Below are 18735 nucleotides of genomic sequence, written 5' to 3' on the forward strand. Positions count from 1 at the left end.
TTCTAGATTATTTGATAGTGCTAAATATATATAATAAATGCTTCTATCTGAAACAGCAAGATAATATAGAATTAGAATATAGAATTCTTTTCCCGAAAAGCCTTTTCAGGGTGTACTATGGTTCTCTTCTGCCTGAACACAACTTTTGTCCTCTTCTTTTTATGCCATACTAGGGAGAAATTATGACATTTGGATTGAGCAAAAAATGTGATGACATTATTGGCTCATGGCTTGCAGTTCAAGACTAAAGTGTAATGGCCATGTGTAGATTATTAGATATTGTTCCCCCCACAAAACCACTGTATAGTTTGATATGTTGCAGTACACATGGGCACTCTATGCATTAGGAAAAATTACCTTAGATTGTAAAGTTATTGAACAGTGAGAGACTCCATCAGCAATGCAGTGAGCATTTTATAAGGGACAAATACACAGTCTCAGACACTTTTCACAAGGCCAAAACTGTATATTCCTCTGTGAAAGGTGTTGAATAACCAGCCAGAAAAAAAATGAAGTCAAATGACCTATACATGATGGAGGAAAGGTAAACTGTATTTTGTCTTCCTTGTGTTAGAGGAACTGTTTGTAGGAAGATGAGATGCAGGCTCTGGGATAAGAGTTGTCAAATAGTGTAAGAGCTGGTGTGCTTCCTTTTCCTCTTTAGTCTCAAGATGTAGAAGGTTTGAGTTAAATCTTCTCCTTAGAGGACTGACATATTCACCTGTGTGAATCCTTTTGTGGGAAGAAAGCAGAATACAGAAGAATTTTGCTGATCTTTGGTTCCCACCCTTCCAAGAAACCCACTCATCTCTTTTGGGGGACTTTGCCATAAAGTGTAAGACACCTTCACTTGGTTCTGGGAAAGTCATTGGGAAAAACAGCCTACTCCTGTTTCCTTTCTTTTCCCAGTGAGGTAAAAAAAATTGTAAAGTGTTTGTATCATAGAGTAATATAGGAAGAAATGTGTATTTCTCAGTCTCTGACCCCCTTTTCATTGCTTCATTTGAAGCTTAACCATAAAATAGGAAGTCACAGAAAATTTTTTCTCCAGGAAGGTGTGCCAGGTAGTTCATGGTGCAGATTTGGTGTTTGAGTACATCTGTTGTGGGTGATGTGCTGTACAGCCCGGGGTTGGACAGGAACATGAATGAACAGTTACACAGATCAGTTTTATTCTGCGTGTGTATGAAGTATCTTCTCAGTGATGTGAATATTAAAGATGTCCCCAGGAAAGGGAAGTAACATGCAAGAAACATGTCGTGCTTAAATAGCATTGCTGTGACAGGTGGATACCAATTCAGCAATATGCTGTACTCCTTTTTGGAATTACTTCCAGTTAACTGCAATAGAAAGAGTAACATGAAAGATCAGTGAAGCTGTAAGGAAGAAATCTGAAATGTGACACATCAGTGCATGGTCCCCAGAGAAGTAAGGGTTCTGCTGAATTTGAGATGCTAAGGCAGGGCCCCAGTTCCTGGACATACCTAGAGCCAGAGCTGTAGGTCAGGCTGCTGGGGAGAGGAGGGCTGGCAAGTGGCCTGTCCCTGCCTTCTTGGCCAGGGTCTGTGAGAAGGCAAAGCCAAGTCTGACAGAGTTCTGCTGGGCGTCGCTTCTGACCTTGTCCTCTCCTTTCCTCCCCCACCATGCTCTGACTCTCCCAACATTCACAGGAAAACAATGTGAAACAATGCCTTTCTGTGCTCGGGCTGATAAAATAGCCATTTCTTTCCCAACTGCTATAAAAGGGACCCTCCCTGCTCTTCCTGGGTGGTGGAGAGATGCAGCTTTATCTGGGAAATTAATCTGGGAGCAGAGACGGGTTGGCTCTTCTTGGGCTACCACCCTTCTGGTGGCACCAAGCAGAGGCACCACTTTGTTCTCTGTCTGCCCTCTGTCCTAGTGCTCCACATCCTGGCCTGCCCTGTGTCACTGGAGCCTGTCCCATGCCAGGGAACCCTGTCTGCCCCATCCATGGGACTCTGGCCTGCCGTGTCCAGGCAGAGCTGCTGGGACAGGCTGGTCCCAGCTTCCCTCTCCACAGCAGTGAGCACAGTGAGAGGTGGAAAACACAAATGCCAAGGACCAAAAATCACAATTTTTGTCACGGCAATGCTGACATCCCTGGCCTTGCACAGCTTGAGGAAAGCATTTTTTTCTCCCTCCTGGAGCTGAGTCTGCTCCAGCCCTTCATAAGGAAGTTGGAGGCAGAGGGGTCTGCTGCAGATCCTGTCCGTGCTCCTTTGGACCTCGTGACAGAACTGGGCCACCAGCCCTGCAGCCACATCAGCCCAGATTACAGCCCCACCACCAGGCCACCTGCATCCCTCCCTGCCCATGCTGGAACGTGCTGCCTCCCACCACCTTCAGTCCAACCATCTCTGAAAATCAGGTTGTTTTATTTAATTCCTAAAAGGCACCTTTCAGACACCTGTTTTTGAAATGTTTCATGCTAATGGCCATAACAAATCTGGGTGTTACAGTGGAATTATTACAGGAAAAATCTGCCTGGTTTCTAACAGAGCAACTCCAGAGCACATGTAGATTCTCCACATTCTTAATGCTTTTACCATATGAAAAATAATGTGTTCTGTGCAATTGATTCCAGTATTTCATTCGTTTTTCATCGTCTCCTATCTTGGAACATCCCTCTCCCTCTTAACAACATACTTTCCTAGATTTCATGGCAAAGGACAAGATCAGCTTTGTGTTGCCATAATATCTTTTGAAGCAGAAAATTGTTTCCAGATTATCTAATGTGGGATGAAAAAAACCATCATATTTATGGATTGGTAAAACAGATAGACTTCCAGTTGAGCTTAGTTCCAGGATGGTTTTGTGATGATTATCTGGGAAAAAAAAAAGTTTTCATTATTAAGTGTCAAAAATGCTGCATTAAAGTTTGTTAGAGTATATTTATCCCTGGGTTTTAGTACTTGTCTTTGTTCCAAAGGTTACTGTAGCCTGCACCAGTTTCTTATTTTAAAACTTGTAATAGTGGAAATTCTGTAACGTATTTCTTGGTTTGAAATGAATTAAGTTAGATTCACTTGTCTTCTCATCACCCTTCAAAATACCTTTCAACATGAAGACAGAAAAGTGAGATGCGTGCACTGCATTAACTCGCAGTAAGAACACGTCTGCTGGCTGGGGACTGACTGAGCACTCTCTTCTTCCCTGCTTGTGTCTGTTAGCATCTCATTACTTGTTTTGCTGCCCTGTTTTCTCAACCTCTGGGTGTCTCTGAGTCTCTCCTGGCTTATGGTATCTGTGTGCTATCACAGGAAACCTCATTAATTCCCTGAATGTGAATGAAATAATTAGCCTGGACAATCCATCTGGCTGCAAGGAGGGCTGGTTACTTGCTTTTTGTCATGTCAGCTTGCTCTTGGCTGTTATTGGTACCTACATTTGAGTTTATATGACTCTTATTGATTGATGCTATTGCTTTGGCCACCAAACTGCACCTGCAGCTGGGGTGGCCAGAGTTTGGCTGCTCCCGTGTGCACAGAACGCTGCCATGGTGATGGATGGACTGTGCAGCATGCTGAGTCTGTGTCTGAGTTTGTGTCCCATCTTCTGTCATCAGTCGCTGCTGCTGGTCTTAACTTCTCAAAAAGCAAGTGGTTTTCTTCCCAGTCATCTTCCAAAACCACAGCCTGCTGTTAGAATTTCCTCCTGCAAGTCTCCCCACACGCTTAACTGCTGTAATAGAGGGACACCTTTTCAGAAGGTCCCATACTGATGTGTGTATGTGTTGTGGTGTGTCACTGACATACTGGCATGTAGAAGCAGGCACCTGTGTGAGCAAAAGGCTGCTTTGGAGCCGACTGAGGAAGTCCCCTGGTACCTGACTAATATATGGATTTATGCAAACAGATAAACACACAAATGTTTGCCTTTGCATCCAAAAAAAAAAGTTATTCTTGTTTAGTGACCTTTGGTTCCTATGGAAAACATTGATTATACTTATTGTAACTCTACATCTCTTTTCTTCTGCCTTTTGGGAATTTCTCGGGATATGTGCACAACAGAAAATCTGTTTTATTATAACATTGCTGCGCAGCCTGCATTTGGTGTCCTGTGCCTCTCTGTCATATTTCTGTCCTTTTCAAAGCAGATAGTCATGATGTCAGGTGGAAAGGATTTGGACTTGAAAGTCATCAGCTTGGGCAGATTAAATGCTTCCCAGACAAAAATTCTGGGTCTGGGGAAAGTAAAAATAGTAACAAGAAGAAGCGTAAAGTCTAATCCTGAAACCTTAAGTACAGACAAAAAGATTGGCCCAGTGTAGGTAAAAGAGAAAATGCGTGTAATGCTGAAAAATACTTTTTCACTAGTTCCAAGTGGCATTAACAAATTGTTTTAGGTGTCTGTGTTGTGAGGTCGTTAGAAGTTTATTACTTGGTGGTTTGTTTTGTTCTTTTTAACTAAGCAGATTTTGTTTTTTAATTTTCTGTTATGATGCCAAAGCTGTCCAAACCGAGATGTGGTAAGCTGCTGCAATAAGATATATGCAAACTGTACCCAAGGGCCTTTGCACAAACTCTGTAGTGTCTTTCCAATCCTGTGGTAATCATTCACCTAGAAAAACAAGTCTGAAAGCAAATATATGTGGCTTTAACAAACGGTTCTCTTGTCTTACAGAGAGAGGATACAAGCCATGGAGAAACAGATTGCCAGTTTAACTGGTCTTGTTCAGTCTGCGCTTTTTAAAGGGCCAAATACAAGTAATAGCAAAGATTCTTCTAGGTAAAAACAGAATTCATCTGTCATGATTTTAGTAATCAATCAACAAAAATATATTTGAATGTAATAGTAAAAAAATCCTGAATGCTCAATCATTTTTAAGTTTCTTAATCATCTCCATGAGAATGCTAGGCAGAGAGGAAGAATATGCCAAATGATAGATGGATATTAACTGCATTACTCTTCTTTGTGATAAAAATAATTAATGTAGCTACGTCTCTGTGCTTTCTACTGCTTATACTCCATTCGTTGCTTAACTTCTACTAAAAGGTGATTTTGAGAAAAAATTACTGATGACTGACAAATTACTGGTGATTTAAATGAAAAAAAATATATATGTTAGACAAGGCCATTAAATTTGTTGACTATAAACTTCACTACAGTTTTAATAGCTAGTAAACTAAAATGACAATTTTTCTTGTTATTATTTAGTGAGAAGATGATGAAAATTGTGTCCAGCAAGAGCAGTGCCGACACTACAGGTAAGATAATTCACTTTTAATTTACATCTTATTCAGGTATATTAATAGCTCTAACATTATGAACATCCCAGCTTATGCAAATGTCAAATTTACTTAAATTTCCATGGCTGTACTGTCAGAACTGAAGTTTAAGTGCAGGATATGGGAGTTGATCACATCTTTGAGAGAGGAATTTCTGACAGGTTGAGTTGGTATTTGGAATGAATTTCCCACCTGTGCTGAATGGTTTAAATGAGATGCAGAGCCTCTGCATCTGGTGAATTTTCCAGTGACTCATCCTGTCTGTAGGATGTATATATATCTCTCATTAACCCTAGATTTGTCCAGATTGCTATAGAAGACTAAATATTTAATTCCTTTTCTTGTCACCTGAACATTTTCTAAGGTCCATCTGTCACTACGATACTACTGATGTAATGACACCAAGAAACAGCAGTCAGCAAGGCAGCACTTTCCCTAATTAAGCCACATTGATCTGTTCCTGATTATTAGTGTGCACCTAAACTGTTCTGAGTAAGCACCAATTATGAAGCCAGTGAGAGCCAGTCTTGTTTTAGCATCCCACCTGGAGAGCTGTTAAGTGTGTAAAAGACTGAGTTAAAACTGTTGACAAAGAAGATTTCCATGTGGTTGAAGCTCTTTGTGTACGGGCTGCTGCTGGAGAAGTCCCAGGGTATTCGTGTGCTTATATGCCTCCTCTTCACCTTTGTCATGTACTGAATGCAAATACAGGCAGTTCCCTGCTTCCTGCTAGTGCTGTTCCCACAGGGAGGTCTGTGCCCGGCAGGTAGTAAACCACACACATTTATTAACAAACCTATTATGCTCCTAAATAGCCTTTCTGTTGGAGATGTTAGCTCACGTTCAGGATTCCTGTTTGTCTGGAGTTGCTCTGTGTCCTCCTAATTGACAGAAACCAAACTAGACCTGGAAACTATCAACCACATGGAAGAGAGAGACTGAAATCCTGGTACTGAAGCTTTGCTCCCAAGCCACTCTCTGGTGCTGTTCCAACTCTTCCCTTCCTGAATGGGGAGAGGATTACTTAAAGCTTTGAAGAAATAAGTTGTAATTTTTCAGTTTCAGACAATATAGTGAAAAGTCTGTCATTATTCAAAACAGCTGCAAAATGGTCTTCAGAATTTTCCCTATTGCATTGTCATTACAGACTGAGAATTTATGTCATTTCCCACTTGCACAGGCCTCACCTCACATAAAGCACTTATGAAACCCTCACAACCAGCACATACAGTGCCTTGTGTTCCTCTTTGTAGTGCATTGCAAACAGCAGCCTCTCTGCTTTCCCTGTGATGGTACCAGTACTTGGTGGGTACTGGTGCAAGTACAGATGGCACAGATACTTGGTGAGGGGCACTCAGAGGACCTGATCTCAGTGGGCCCTCTCGGTGGGAGTTTGGGCCTCCAGAGGTCCTTTTGAACCTGAATTATGTAGTAGTTTGTGTGTGCATGTGTAAATGTGCACTCACTTAAATGAGAAATGAAATAATATTCATTGGGAAAGCAACCTTATATAAAGTAAAAGCAGAGATTCCCTGAGAAGTCATGCCCAGCCCACCAGAACGGTGTGGTTCATCTGACCAGCAGCCATTTCTTGGCACTGCTGTTCCCAAATACTCCTCACTCACTACCTTATCCTATGACTGACATGTCCCTGAAATGACAATATTACATATAACAGCTGCATGTGCAACCATGGTGGGGGAGATGGAGTGTGGGGACTTACTTTACTGTCAAAGGCCAGATCATCATCTGTCACTTACTGACAGAGCCATTGGCTTTGTCACATGGCCATGCACCTATCCAGCACATGAGTAAGAACTCCACATTCAGCTTGTGCTACAGATGGCTTTCTCATCACTTGGGAGAAGGGGATAGGACAATGGGAACAGCCATGCAGCCAGCAGTCTGCAAGGATCCCTATCAGTGCTACAAAGTGTAGTTGTAACTCCAGCACCTGCATCTCTATATCCTGTCCTCCTCAACCACAAAATTAAATTGTAGCAGGTAAGGAAAACAAGGTGTGATGACCCCAGTACACTACAGTATTGTAACCCACAACAGCTATTACTGAAGAGTGCTGTATAAAAGAATAGTCTTGTATAATGGAATATTTCCTTGCTTTTGTGCCTGGAATTGCTCAGGATATGGTCCAATGAGTCAATGCAGTTTGGCTTACTTGAAAATTAGGCAATCTGCCAGAATATATTACAGAATATTTCTCCTTTTTGTAAATATACTTGGGTTCAAACATGCCAGTGGAAGCTAGGCACGCTTCTGCTGACCACTGTTTTGTTCTTCAATTTGCCCCAATCTTTATTACTATAGCAATTTAGGCAGTGACTCCCTCACTTTACAATTCTACTTGACAACTGTGCACTGAGATACCAGTTTTAGCAATTTCAAAGACTATTTGAAAGACAAAGTGGTATAAAATGTTGATTGAACAGTCCTTTCTCGAGCTCTGATAAGCAAAAATGTGAATTGCTTCCCATTCTCAAAATGTCCCTGAAATGACAATATTACATATAACAGCTGCATGTGCAACCATGGTGGGGGAGATGGAGTGTGGGGACTTACTTTACTGTCAAAGGCCAGATCATCATCTGTCACTTACTGACAGAGCCATTGGCTTTGTCACATGGCCATGCACCTATCCAGCACATGAGTAAGGACTCCACATTCAGCTGTGCTATAGATGGCTTTCTCATCACGTGGGAGAAGGGGATAGGACAATGGGAACAGCCATGCAGCCAGCAGTCTGCAAGGATCCCTATCAGTGCTACAAAGTGTAGTTGTAACTCCAGCACCTGCATCTCTATATCCTGTCCTCCTCAACCACAAAATTAAATTGTAGCAGGTAAGGAAAACAAGGTGTGATGACCCCAGTACACTACAGTATTGTAACCCACAACAGCTATTACTGAAGAGTGCTGTATAAAAGAATAGTCTTGTATAATGGAATATTTCCTTGCTTTTGTGCCTGGAATTGCTCAGGATATGGTCCAATGAGTCAATGCAGTTTGGCTTACTTGAAAATTAGGCAATCTGCCAGAATATATTACAGAATATTTCTCCTTTTTGTAAATATACTTGGGTTCAAACATGCCAGTGGAAGCTAGGCACGCTTCTGCTGACCACTGTTTTGTTCTTCAATTTGCCCCAATCTTTATTACTATAGCCATTTAGGCAGTGACTCCCTCACTTTACAATTCTACTTGACAACTGTGCACTGAGATACCAGTTTTAGCAATTTCAAAGACTATTTGAAAGACAAAGTGGTATAAAATGTTGATTGAACAGTCCTTTCTCGAGCTCTGATAAGCAAAAATGTGAATTGCTTCCCATTCTCAAAAATAAAACATCTGTGCAAGATAATATTGTCTCATCAATGTTGAGCCAACATTGTATTTTATAGTATATGTTCCAATGATGGGAGACTTTTGTACAAAAAATAGACTACATCTCTTGGGATGGGAAAGAAGCCAAATTTTCTAAACCCTAGATAACTCTATATAGCTAGATTGTGAATACTCTGATATGTCATATGAACCAAATTGTTGTATTTAACTTGCTTTTGTTGTGCCAGTCTGTAGAAGCCAGTGGCTTCTTCAACCCCAAATATTAAGGACTCTGAAGAAACCCAGCTTTTTCACTGAGGAAAATGAGTCTGGAATGACAATGCTTGTCTGCATTTCTTATCTTTTATTGCTTTAGGCTCAGTTCTTTCATGGGGGATGGGTTGAAAGAGCAGTAACCCTCCACAGACTGGCTATGTCTCTTCTGCTGATGTTGGAGAAATTCCACGACTGAATCCTTATAAAGAGCTTCAGTTCCTGAAACATTAATAGTATCATGGAACTCTTGATTTAGAAACAACACGTGGTTCTAAAACCAAACCATACTAGTAAGAGTCACCATGAGATAACTAACAAATACCCTGAGAAATACTTACATACTCTTTTCTGTCATATTTGTGTCCATCAGCTGGAGATTGATGATAGACTAAATCCTGGATTCATTTATTAAATTGGGATCAGTTGTTTCATGGATTACCAAAAAAAGCAATAGCTTTTTGCTAGTTGCTGCCTTCTTAGAAGAGGAAGGAAGACATTCATTATTCCTTGAGAGGGGGATCGGGGAGTACAATTTTCTGCACTAACACCACCAATACAAAACAAGACGCTAGTTGCTACCTTGTTAGAAGAGGAAGGAAGACATTTCAGTATTCCATGAGAGGGGGATCAGGGAGTACAATTTTCTGCACTAACACCACCAATACAAAACAAGAGGAAGATGGCAGCAGGGAAAAGTATTACCAACATAGGGCTCAGATTTGATTCCTCATTCTTTGTGAACTGTCTTGTCATCTGTGCATATCTGTGTGCCCTTCTCACATGCATGACTCTTGCTGTGATGACCTCTGAATTAAATCATTGTCCATATCTGCTTGCTTATCTCAGATTCAAAGACAGATCATGCTAGTCTTAGAACTCTGTCAGCATTTGCAGACAAAATATGATCCTGAATTCATTTTGGATAATGAGGTGAAGTTGCACACTAATGTATATATAGAATATTTTGTTATTTTGAGGCTGATTTAGTACCATCTAATAACAAACAAATAATGCTTGAAAATATTGTGTCTCTTTAATTAGATTAGTTATTTGCAGGGGAAATAACTAATTTGCAGGGTGTCTTCTGATGGCCTTTTGTGCCTACCTGCTTTAAAATAAAATCTTAGGATTTTAGGAAAAAAACAACTGGAAAACAGAAGGAGAGCAGTGTCTTTGCAACCACGGCAAAGGTCAAGTGTCAGGGATCCTTATCCCCTGAGCACACAGCAAACCTTTCCTCTTTCTGCACTTCTTTGTACTCTAAAATGGCAGCTTAGTTCATTAGCCTTTTTTCAAAGTTAACTTTTTTAATTTGTCCAAAGTATTAGAAAATTATGGTGGGAGGTGAGAATTTCCCTTACCTAGCTCAAGAAGGGGCTTATTTAAAAACCCAAGAGCCAGTGCTGTTTCTTTCCCTTTAATCCATCTGGCCTCACATCTAATCACAAGGCTACAGCCTGGGACTATTTCCAACAGTGAGCTACACTCCCTAGTTGAAGCAGCCCCTCATCAGCTGCCCTTTTATTCTTTCTTGATGAAAATATGAATATGTGAGAAATCAGCTCTGATCGTTATTGCTCACTCAGTGTCTTGCGTTTCACCCCTGCTGGAGTCACAGTCCCACTGCACATTTCCCAGGCTCTGAGCACACCCTGCAGCAGGGACACTGTGGCAGCCAAGAGCACCTAATGCAGAAAAGAGGTGGCTGAGGCAGCAGCAAGGAGGAGAGCTGCTTTGTAGGGAGTTGGAGACATTTATTGCTTACAGAAGCAGATCACAGTCCATCTACACTAAAAGGAAAGCAGGCACCCCTTCCTGAGAAAATATGTGAATTGACTGGGGTCCAGCATGGGGGAGGGACTGGTGGGGTCTGATTCATGCCTTGGCTGCCTCTTCACAGGGTCAGGGGCTGAGGTTTTGGAGCTTTTGCTTAAGGCAAAGAACAGCAGAAAGGTAGGTGTGCTTTCAAAAATAGTCCAGATTTGTGGCTAGGGATCAGAACTCTTGGAGGCTTATCCACATTTTTCAGACTCTCTAGTGGTTTCTGTCTGTAAGGTTTATGAACTAAATACCATTCTCTTAAACAAAAAGGGCAAAAAATAGTGCATGTGGGAGGGAAATCGATGCTTGACTGTAGGAGAAAATGCAGTGTACATGTAGACAGATAAGTATGAGCATACATTAGACTGAAGCATGGAGTGGGTACATAATGGCAGCGAACAAGGACTGTTTATTTCTTGAGTGTTGCTTTCTGTTAAGGAGCTCTTTGAAAGTCAAGAGACCATTGAATCATACTGGAGTATAGCAAAAATGTGCAGCAGCTTGCTCAGCAGTGTAATGACAAGTGCTGTTGTTGAAGCACCAAGCAGATCTAGCTGGAGCAGGTTCAGGGACAGTATTACAACAGCCTGCACCAAGCTAGAAGAGCTTTTTGTCTGAGCATGTCTCCAGAAGCTCATAGCATGGCACACTGTATGTAGCATGGATCCAGCCAGAGGGGCCTGTGCTTTTATTGAGCAGAATTGCAAATGAAGGTAAAGTAACAAACAGGATTCTTAAAAACCTTTTCTTTAAAATAAAAATAGGCTGGTATTATTTTCATCCTTTAAGAATGCTTCCCCCAGGTGCATTTTGCAAAGGTTGTGTTTGAGGTATCCACACCTGTTGGAAAAGGAGTAACTGTGGTGTTGTGCTGAGCTGTACTCAGGCACATTTGGAGGAACAGTTCAAAAGACTACGAGGGATGAGAGCATGGGGAGAGAACTTCCCACTCTGGGAGTTGTACTCATTCCAGTCAGAAGATGTGTCATGCACTTCAGTGCACTGAAAATTTGCCTTCAGCAGGCAAAGCTCACAACATTGGTTTTTGTTTGATTTCATTAAACTTGATAGAATGTGTGCTTGTGAGAGCAGATGATGACCAAAATCCCTGTGTAAATCCATTGATGAGCTATTTTCTCTTTCTTCAGATTTCTTTTTTTAATCTTAGAGAAGGATGAAATTGAAATAGGGAATGACCTAATCATAGAATAGACTCATGGAATTATTTAGGTTGGATAAGACCTTTCAGATCATCCAGTCAAGCCATTAACCCAGCACTGCCAAGTCCACCACCAGGCCAGGTCCCTAAGCACCACATCTTTTAAATACCTTCAGAGATGGTGACTCAGCCACTTCCCTAGGCAGCCTCTTCCAATGCTTGATGACCCTTTTGGTGAAGAAATTTTTCCTAATATTAAATCTCCCTGGCTATAACGTTAGGACGTTTATTTTTGTCCTATTTTTTATTACCTGGGAGAAGAGACCAACTCCCACCTCCTTCCAACCCCCTTTCAGGCAGCTCTAGAGAGCAATGAGGACCTCCAGACTCCTTTTTTCCAGACTGAACACCCCCAGCTCCCTCAGCTGTTACTCATTAGACTTGTGCTTCAGACCCTTCACTAGTTTTGTTGCCCTTCTCTGGACATGCTCCTGCACCTCAATGTCTTTCCTGTAGTGAGGGGCCGCAGTTCAGGGAGCAGCAGCCATCTGTGCCATTTGGGATCAAGGAATAAGATGGATTTGGCAGTATGATGAGAAGAGTTTGCAGGACTACAAAGTACTGGACTTAAAAAATGAAGCTTGTCATACTGATAGTCTGTCATTTTGTCTGCTGGGGGAGTGGGGGGGCAGGGAAGGGACACGTTATGAAAAAAATTTGAAGAATATGGGTGTGTAAGTGGAAATTGTGAGAAGGAGCTGACATTTCTATTAGCTGATGAGCTGGAATTTTCTTGTTCTCTCTATTTAGAGCCTCTTCCCAGGTACTTGAGACTGAAAAGAACAAGCTTGGCATTGTTCCTGTGTAGAAGAACAGCATTCTTTAACTTTTCTTAAGAAAGTTTTGTGAGGACAACAGTCATTATTTTCAGAGTGTGGCTCAGCTCATTTCCTTGTGTTGTATTGTATTCCTTTCTGACAGACTAAAAGGGTGGATGCAACATGGCTGGAGAGCCTCTGGCACACCATCATTTAATTTCTCTAGTTTTATAGGGTTGTTGTTGGAGATGCCTGCTAGAAATAATGCAATTGTTCTTTAAGCAGTGAAGCAAGATTTTCTGTAGAAATATTTTCCCCATATTTGGCAGCTTGACTGAATCCATCTCCTAGGATGATTAATCAACAAATATGTAGTTCAGGAGTCCTATAAATGAATTTGCATCAGCTTGGTCTCAGACATCTCTTGGGAGGGCAATCCTGAAGTTACTTTCAGAACCAATTTGCTTTGTTGCTGTTTTGTGTAATCTGCAGTTGTAACTTATTATCCCATCTCCACTTCATGTGGTAGAAAGCAGTCCTGGAGTAATGCAGAGCTCTGGTAGAACTGAGGTTCCAGCACTGATACACCCTGATACTGTGCAGCCTTCCGTCAAAATACATTGGGAAAGGATGTGCCAGTTCCCTGTTAATATTGAGTGCTGGCATCTGTCATTTGCTTTTCTCATCCCTCTGTGTGAAATACCATGGATTCAGTGGGCAGAGGAGGGATCATATTTGCACCTTCTCTGCTGTGAACTCAACCTGTACTGCTGCTTATTGCAGGTGCTGCCAACATATCTGGGGGGAAGAATGCCCTGGGAGCTGGGGAGTCAGCTGCCATCCATCCTGCTGGAGCCCCAGCAATGCACGTCAGCCTGCACGGGATGAAACGCAACGTGTCGGATCTGCGGCTGCAGCTGCACCAGATGAAGCAGCTACAGGTATGATTATCCCAGGACAATGCTGGGAAAAAAGCAGGGTTGTCAGCAAATGCCTTTTTTCCTCCTTTCCTCTCTCTCATTTTCTCTCTTTTACCCTTTGTACAAGTGAGTCTCAGTAGCAGAGTTCTAGCAAAGGGCAGACCCAAGTACTACAGACACAAAAGCTTGCATAGTCTTCAAGGTGTGAGAATTAGCTAAATTCTCAGTTAAACTACTGCTCAGATACTGAGAAAAAAAAATTAATTTCTAGCTTTGTTGGATGACTCTATACATTAAAGCACTATTTATATTACAGTAATATCAAGTCTGTGATTCAAGTTTGGATGCTGCTATGCTATGTGCTGTATAAACATGTCACAAGAACCATGTTCCTGCTCCATACTGTTTACAGCTGAGACAGATTTTAAGTCCCTGAATAAACAACTTTGATGTCAGGAAACCCAAATGTAGCTGAGGATCAGTAGATATGCATTAAGCCAGAGTTTGAGTCTTTACAGTATTTACAGAGTCCAGAGTATTTACAGAACCCAGAAAAATAGCCAGCTTGAACAGTAAGAAAAAAAAAGTTATTTCAAATGTTGGTACAAAGGTTTGTTGTGTCCTACTTACATTCAGGTTTCAACAATACCTTCCTAATACATGTCAACACCTCCAAACCTGCAAGAAAGAATACAACCAATGAAGAGTTAACAAAAATAGTATGTTGGCACATACTGTCATGCTGCAAATATAAATATATGCGGTTCATCTCAGACACTGTAAAAATAAGCATATGCAGCTGTACAGGTCTTCAGCCTTTTACTTAATTGGAAACTTTGTTTTGTCTGTGTATTGTCTCAGAAGATGGAAAAGAAAGCAGAGCACTTTCTTGTAAGACAAAGTGGACAGTGGGGGAAGCTTCAATACTCTGCCAGTTCTCCTTACCCAGAAAGTGACATCATGTGTTAGCTATTGTAGGGCTGCAGCTACTGGTTTTATAACCAGGGTGATGGTACCATGTCAATCACGTTTGATTTGTTGGTAAATTTTAGAACACAGTAGTGGTAATACAAATCAGAGTTCAGAGCATGTTTTACCTTCACCTCCCTATCTAAAGGAAATTAAATTATGAACCAGTCATGCAGCAAAGGAGCAGAAGGGTGAGGTAAACATTAGTATAGGAAAATGTGTCCAACTGAAGGTCCTGTGACAATGTCCTGTGCTCTATTTGCTGGGAAGGCAGAGATGGCAGAAGATGTTTGGAGTAAAGAGTTGGGTCAGGTGACTTCTGCCTGTGATCCAGCTCCCCTGTATTTAAATTTTCAGTTCAGGATGAGTATGCTCCAATAGCAAAGGTCCCTTTCAAAAGCTATTCTCAGCAATGCTGTCTACGTGCCAGCCATCGTGTTCCTCATCTAACTTGAAGACACTGGCATGTGATCTCTGCCCTGGCACATTATGTATAAGTGCATATTTTTCCACATTTGTGCTGCAAACCACTGCAGCCCCTCTGTCCTTCTCCACACCATGTGCCAAATGCAGCTCTTGGCAAATGCCTTCGGTCTGGCTCCCAGCTGTGCTCAGCGTGTGGCCTCAGAGTGGCTGGAGGCTGCAGTGCTGCTTGGAGGCAGGGAGTTCATCCTTCTCACAGGGCTGCCCACCAGGGAGGTGGCATTTCCCCGCCTGAGCTTTGTCTCCACGGCCCTGCCCGGGGCAGAAGTCTTGCTTTTGATCAGACATAACATTGTGGCACACAGGAGTGAAGAAATTTCTACCATCTGCACAAATCAATGCTGCCAAGGAGGTCTTGAGAAGGGAAAAAGGACATATCCCGAGTGTGCTCATTAACTCTGGCTGGCTTCCCTTAATTCAGAAATTATAGCAAACTTGGTGCACTGAGCTAGTGAGAATTTGAGAAATTTTGATAGTCAGTTGGAAGAACCTGTAGCTCAAGGGAAACTTTGGTATGTTACACATAAATTCCATTGATGAGAGTTTCTGTCAGGGCATTCCTCAACTATTTTGAAAAAAAGCTCACAGTTTGTAGGGCAGCAAGTGGAACAGGCAGTGTTTTAAACTGAAGAGTGTTGCAATATCACATTTTAAATGAAATATTTTGTGCTATGTTTTTTCAAAAATAATTCTAAGTAGAAGGGAAAAAGTATTTTTTCTGGTTTCCCAGATTGTTTTCATTTCATGTTTGACAGTGCTTCCTATTTTTCAATTTCACTGTTTCTTCTGGTCTGGCAGTCAGTTTGTTCCTGTTTGTGTGAATGTTTTATACAGTGACAGACTAGAAGAAACACTTCAAAAAAAAAACACAGGCACAAAATTTGGCAGGATAACTAAGAAACAGGATCAGGACATAAAACTATGTTTAATAATGTCTATTGTTTAATTTTTGATTGATGTTACCACTGTAAGTTCATACTAATTTTCTTAACAGAATCAGAGAAATACATGATAGAAAATACCCATTCATTTTTGTATTCTTTGTTTGTGCTGGCAAAATTTTCTTTTTAAACCATATCCAGCAGCAATGGATCCAGATGTATTGACTCACACACCAGATAAGCATATATTATAAGATGCCACCAAAAAGTTAAGATGTGGTTGGATTTTGAACACAGATTCTTGGCACACAGATGTTTACCTCATGGCTGTTGCTAGAGGCTGTATACACTTCTTGCTACTACACTTGCATGTTCTAAGGGCTCTGGTTTTCAGAGGCATTCAGGACAGACTGGTTTCATTGTGCTGTGGAGTTTTCCTCAATGCCCGGGATGGGCTGTAACCCAGCCTTTGTCCTGAATGGATTTGTCACTGGTAAGAATTGAGCCCATGATGACTTTAGTGGGGTTGTTAATTCTGTGCTGGCAGGTACTGAGAGCTCTTAGTAGCAGCTTTGAACCAAACCTTGGAGTACATGTACATAGTTTATATCATTAGCTTATGTGTGCACTGGATTTTTTTGTCTACTCCTTCTTTTCTTTAATTGAACTCACTTTAAGGGATCACAGTTAGATATGATTAATGTTCCCCATTAGGAACATGTATGCATGCATGCTTTTCCTGCACTCAGTGCACTGTTTGCAGGGAAATGAGTGCTGCAGAAAGGACGGAGAACGAAATAACAACACTGTCATAAATGGTATATGATACTCAGTTTCACAAGTGTAACTTTGAATTAGAACTTCAAATATATTTTGAGTTGCTTTGTAGAATTGGAGACACTAGTTTTAATCAGTGCATGGTAACAAACTTCAGAAACTAGATACTTAGATTCTACAGAGGTCCTGAGCTGCAGGCAGCCAGCTCCTGTTTGTGGCTGTGCACTGTAGTTCATGGGGAGGTGGGAGGCTCCCACTGGGCAGGTCATCCTTGTCTCCTAATGAGGAACAGGGTTGTGAACCAGTACTTGGGTTTCTAGTTACCTATCCATTGATAATAATTGGTTCAAAGTGAACTGAACTAGTTATCAGATTATTCTTGGAGTGGGTACCAGAAGCAGAGCTGGGGTACTTGTGTGAGAGCAGTGAAAAATAATGGCTGAAGCACAAGGTGAAGAAGCGGGGCAAGGAGGGTATCTGGAGAGATTGGTGAGGTGGAAAGTGAGAACCAAGGGTAAAGAATGTATGACAGGATGCTAGAATTCTAAAAAAAACATGCTATATTTGTTTCTGTTTGATTGCTGCTTGCTGTCATAATGTAAGGTAACTCTAATTAGCAAGAAATTGCCATTTGGTGATGACAGGAAAGCCTGCATTGGTTTTCCTTACTTTTAGCATGTGCCTTTAGAGCTTCAGTACTGCTTCAAGAAAGACTCTTCAGGTATGAATGTTTAAGATTGTTTATTTGGCTTGTTTTCAAGCAAGCTTATAGTACAAAAGGTTCTGTTTTGTGAAACCAGAATAACTATGGCAGATCCATAAAACATCTGTTGCTTGAGATGGTCAGAGGGGCAAGTGGGGTGTGCACTTAGCCAGGGACTCTCACATCTGGTTCTGCTGGCAGAAGAAAGGTAAGAATGAAGTTCAGTTCCAGAGCACAAAGGTAAATGTGATGGCCAGAGACTGCCTTCTTCTTGCTCCTGCTCTCCCTACCTCATGCTGTTCTTTGGCTGCTGACTGATGCAATTGCTCCTCTCCCACAGTTCTTTCTTTTGTCTCTCTGAACCCATATGTACCTCTCCCTTCTCATCTTCTGACCCTGTTCCCCAGGCATGAACAAGCTCAGGTTTTCCATAACTAGTCAATTATTGCATGAGTTTTCATAGAAACAGTAAAAACATTTCTTTGATACCAAGATTGAATCATGCTCCAAACTTAAAGAGCTCACTCCGAATGCTGAGGTTTGGGAGTCCTCAACATACAAGATTTAAAAAAAAATCTTGCTGTGTTACATTTTTATTCCTGGTCCTCATTATCAGAAATAGATGAACTTTTATGACTGAAACTTCCTGGTATTGTTCAAGCACTTCATAAATGGAGGTGACAAACACCTTAGCTGTACACATCACCACAATAAATATAGCTCTTCTACATACCCCCATAATAGGAAAAAACATGTGCCTGCCATTTCACAACCTCACACACTCACACATACTCAGTTTTGCTATTAGTGGAAGTCCCTATTACCAGCTGAGGAACATCAAGGACTTAAATTTTGGACACCTGAGACTTAAGTCTAACTTTGTTACTGACCTTCTCACTGACCTCGGATCAGTTGTTTCACAGATCCTAACTCACTTCCATGTGTCAAATTTCCCACTTTTTAAAGAGCTGGGAATAAATTGTGTGACTGAGGTGTTACATGCTCATTCACTCATTTATTCATTCATTTAGGTTTTCCTACTTGAAAATATGACACAATAAAAGAGGTGTGTATCTCAAGTAGTTGTGCTGGCCTTGCAGTAAGAGATTTTAATTTATCAAATCCAAACATTAATCCCATCAGGCAGAAAATGTACATACAAAATACATATTGTCTTCAAAATAATCTAGATATTATTTATATAGTTCTGTGCTGTTGAAATGTTTTTCAGCTTCATTTTTTTCAGTAATAGCTGACACATCTCTTCAGCTGAATTTTGAACTAACTCTCCTGCTTGTCACAGCTCAGATTTCACACACACACACACACACACACACACAC

At 41.3% G+C, this 18735-nt stretch overlaps 1 protein-coding gene across 16 annotated transcripts in view; it reads left to right on the plus strand.

The window, feature by feature from the left end:
* KIAA1217 (KIAA1217 ortholog) overlaps positions 1 to 18735 on the plus strand; it is a 354772-nt gene that overhangs the window by 308248 nt on the left and 27789 nt on the right. For 12 of the 16 annotated variants that reach the window (XM_039703559.1, XM_039703516.1, XM_039703525.1 and 9 more), the window contains 3 exons: positions 4645 to 4749; positions 5179 to 5228; positions 13445 to 13602. In XM_039703559.1, coding sequence (XP_039559493.1) covers positions 4645 to 4749; positions 5179 to 5228; positions 13445 to 13602 — 313 coding nt within the window. The remainder of the gene's footprint in view (positions 1 to 4644; positions 4750 to 5178; positions 5229 to 13444; positions 13603 to 18735) is intronic. The other 4 variants (XM_039703638.1, XM_039703646.1, XM_039703595.1 and 1 more) reach the window with 1 other exon arrangement.

This window comes from Passer montanus, unplaced genomic scaffold, assembly GCF_014805655.1.
Source record: "Passer montanus isolate IOZ18808 unplaced genomic scaffold, ASM1480565v1 scaffold10, whole genome shotgun sequence".
Taxonomy (NCBI): Eukaryota; Metazoa; Chordata; class Aves; order Passeriformes; family Passeridae; genus Passer; species Passer montanus.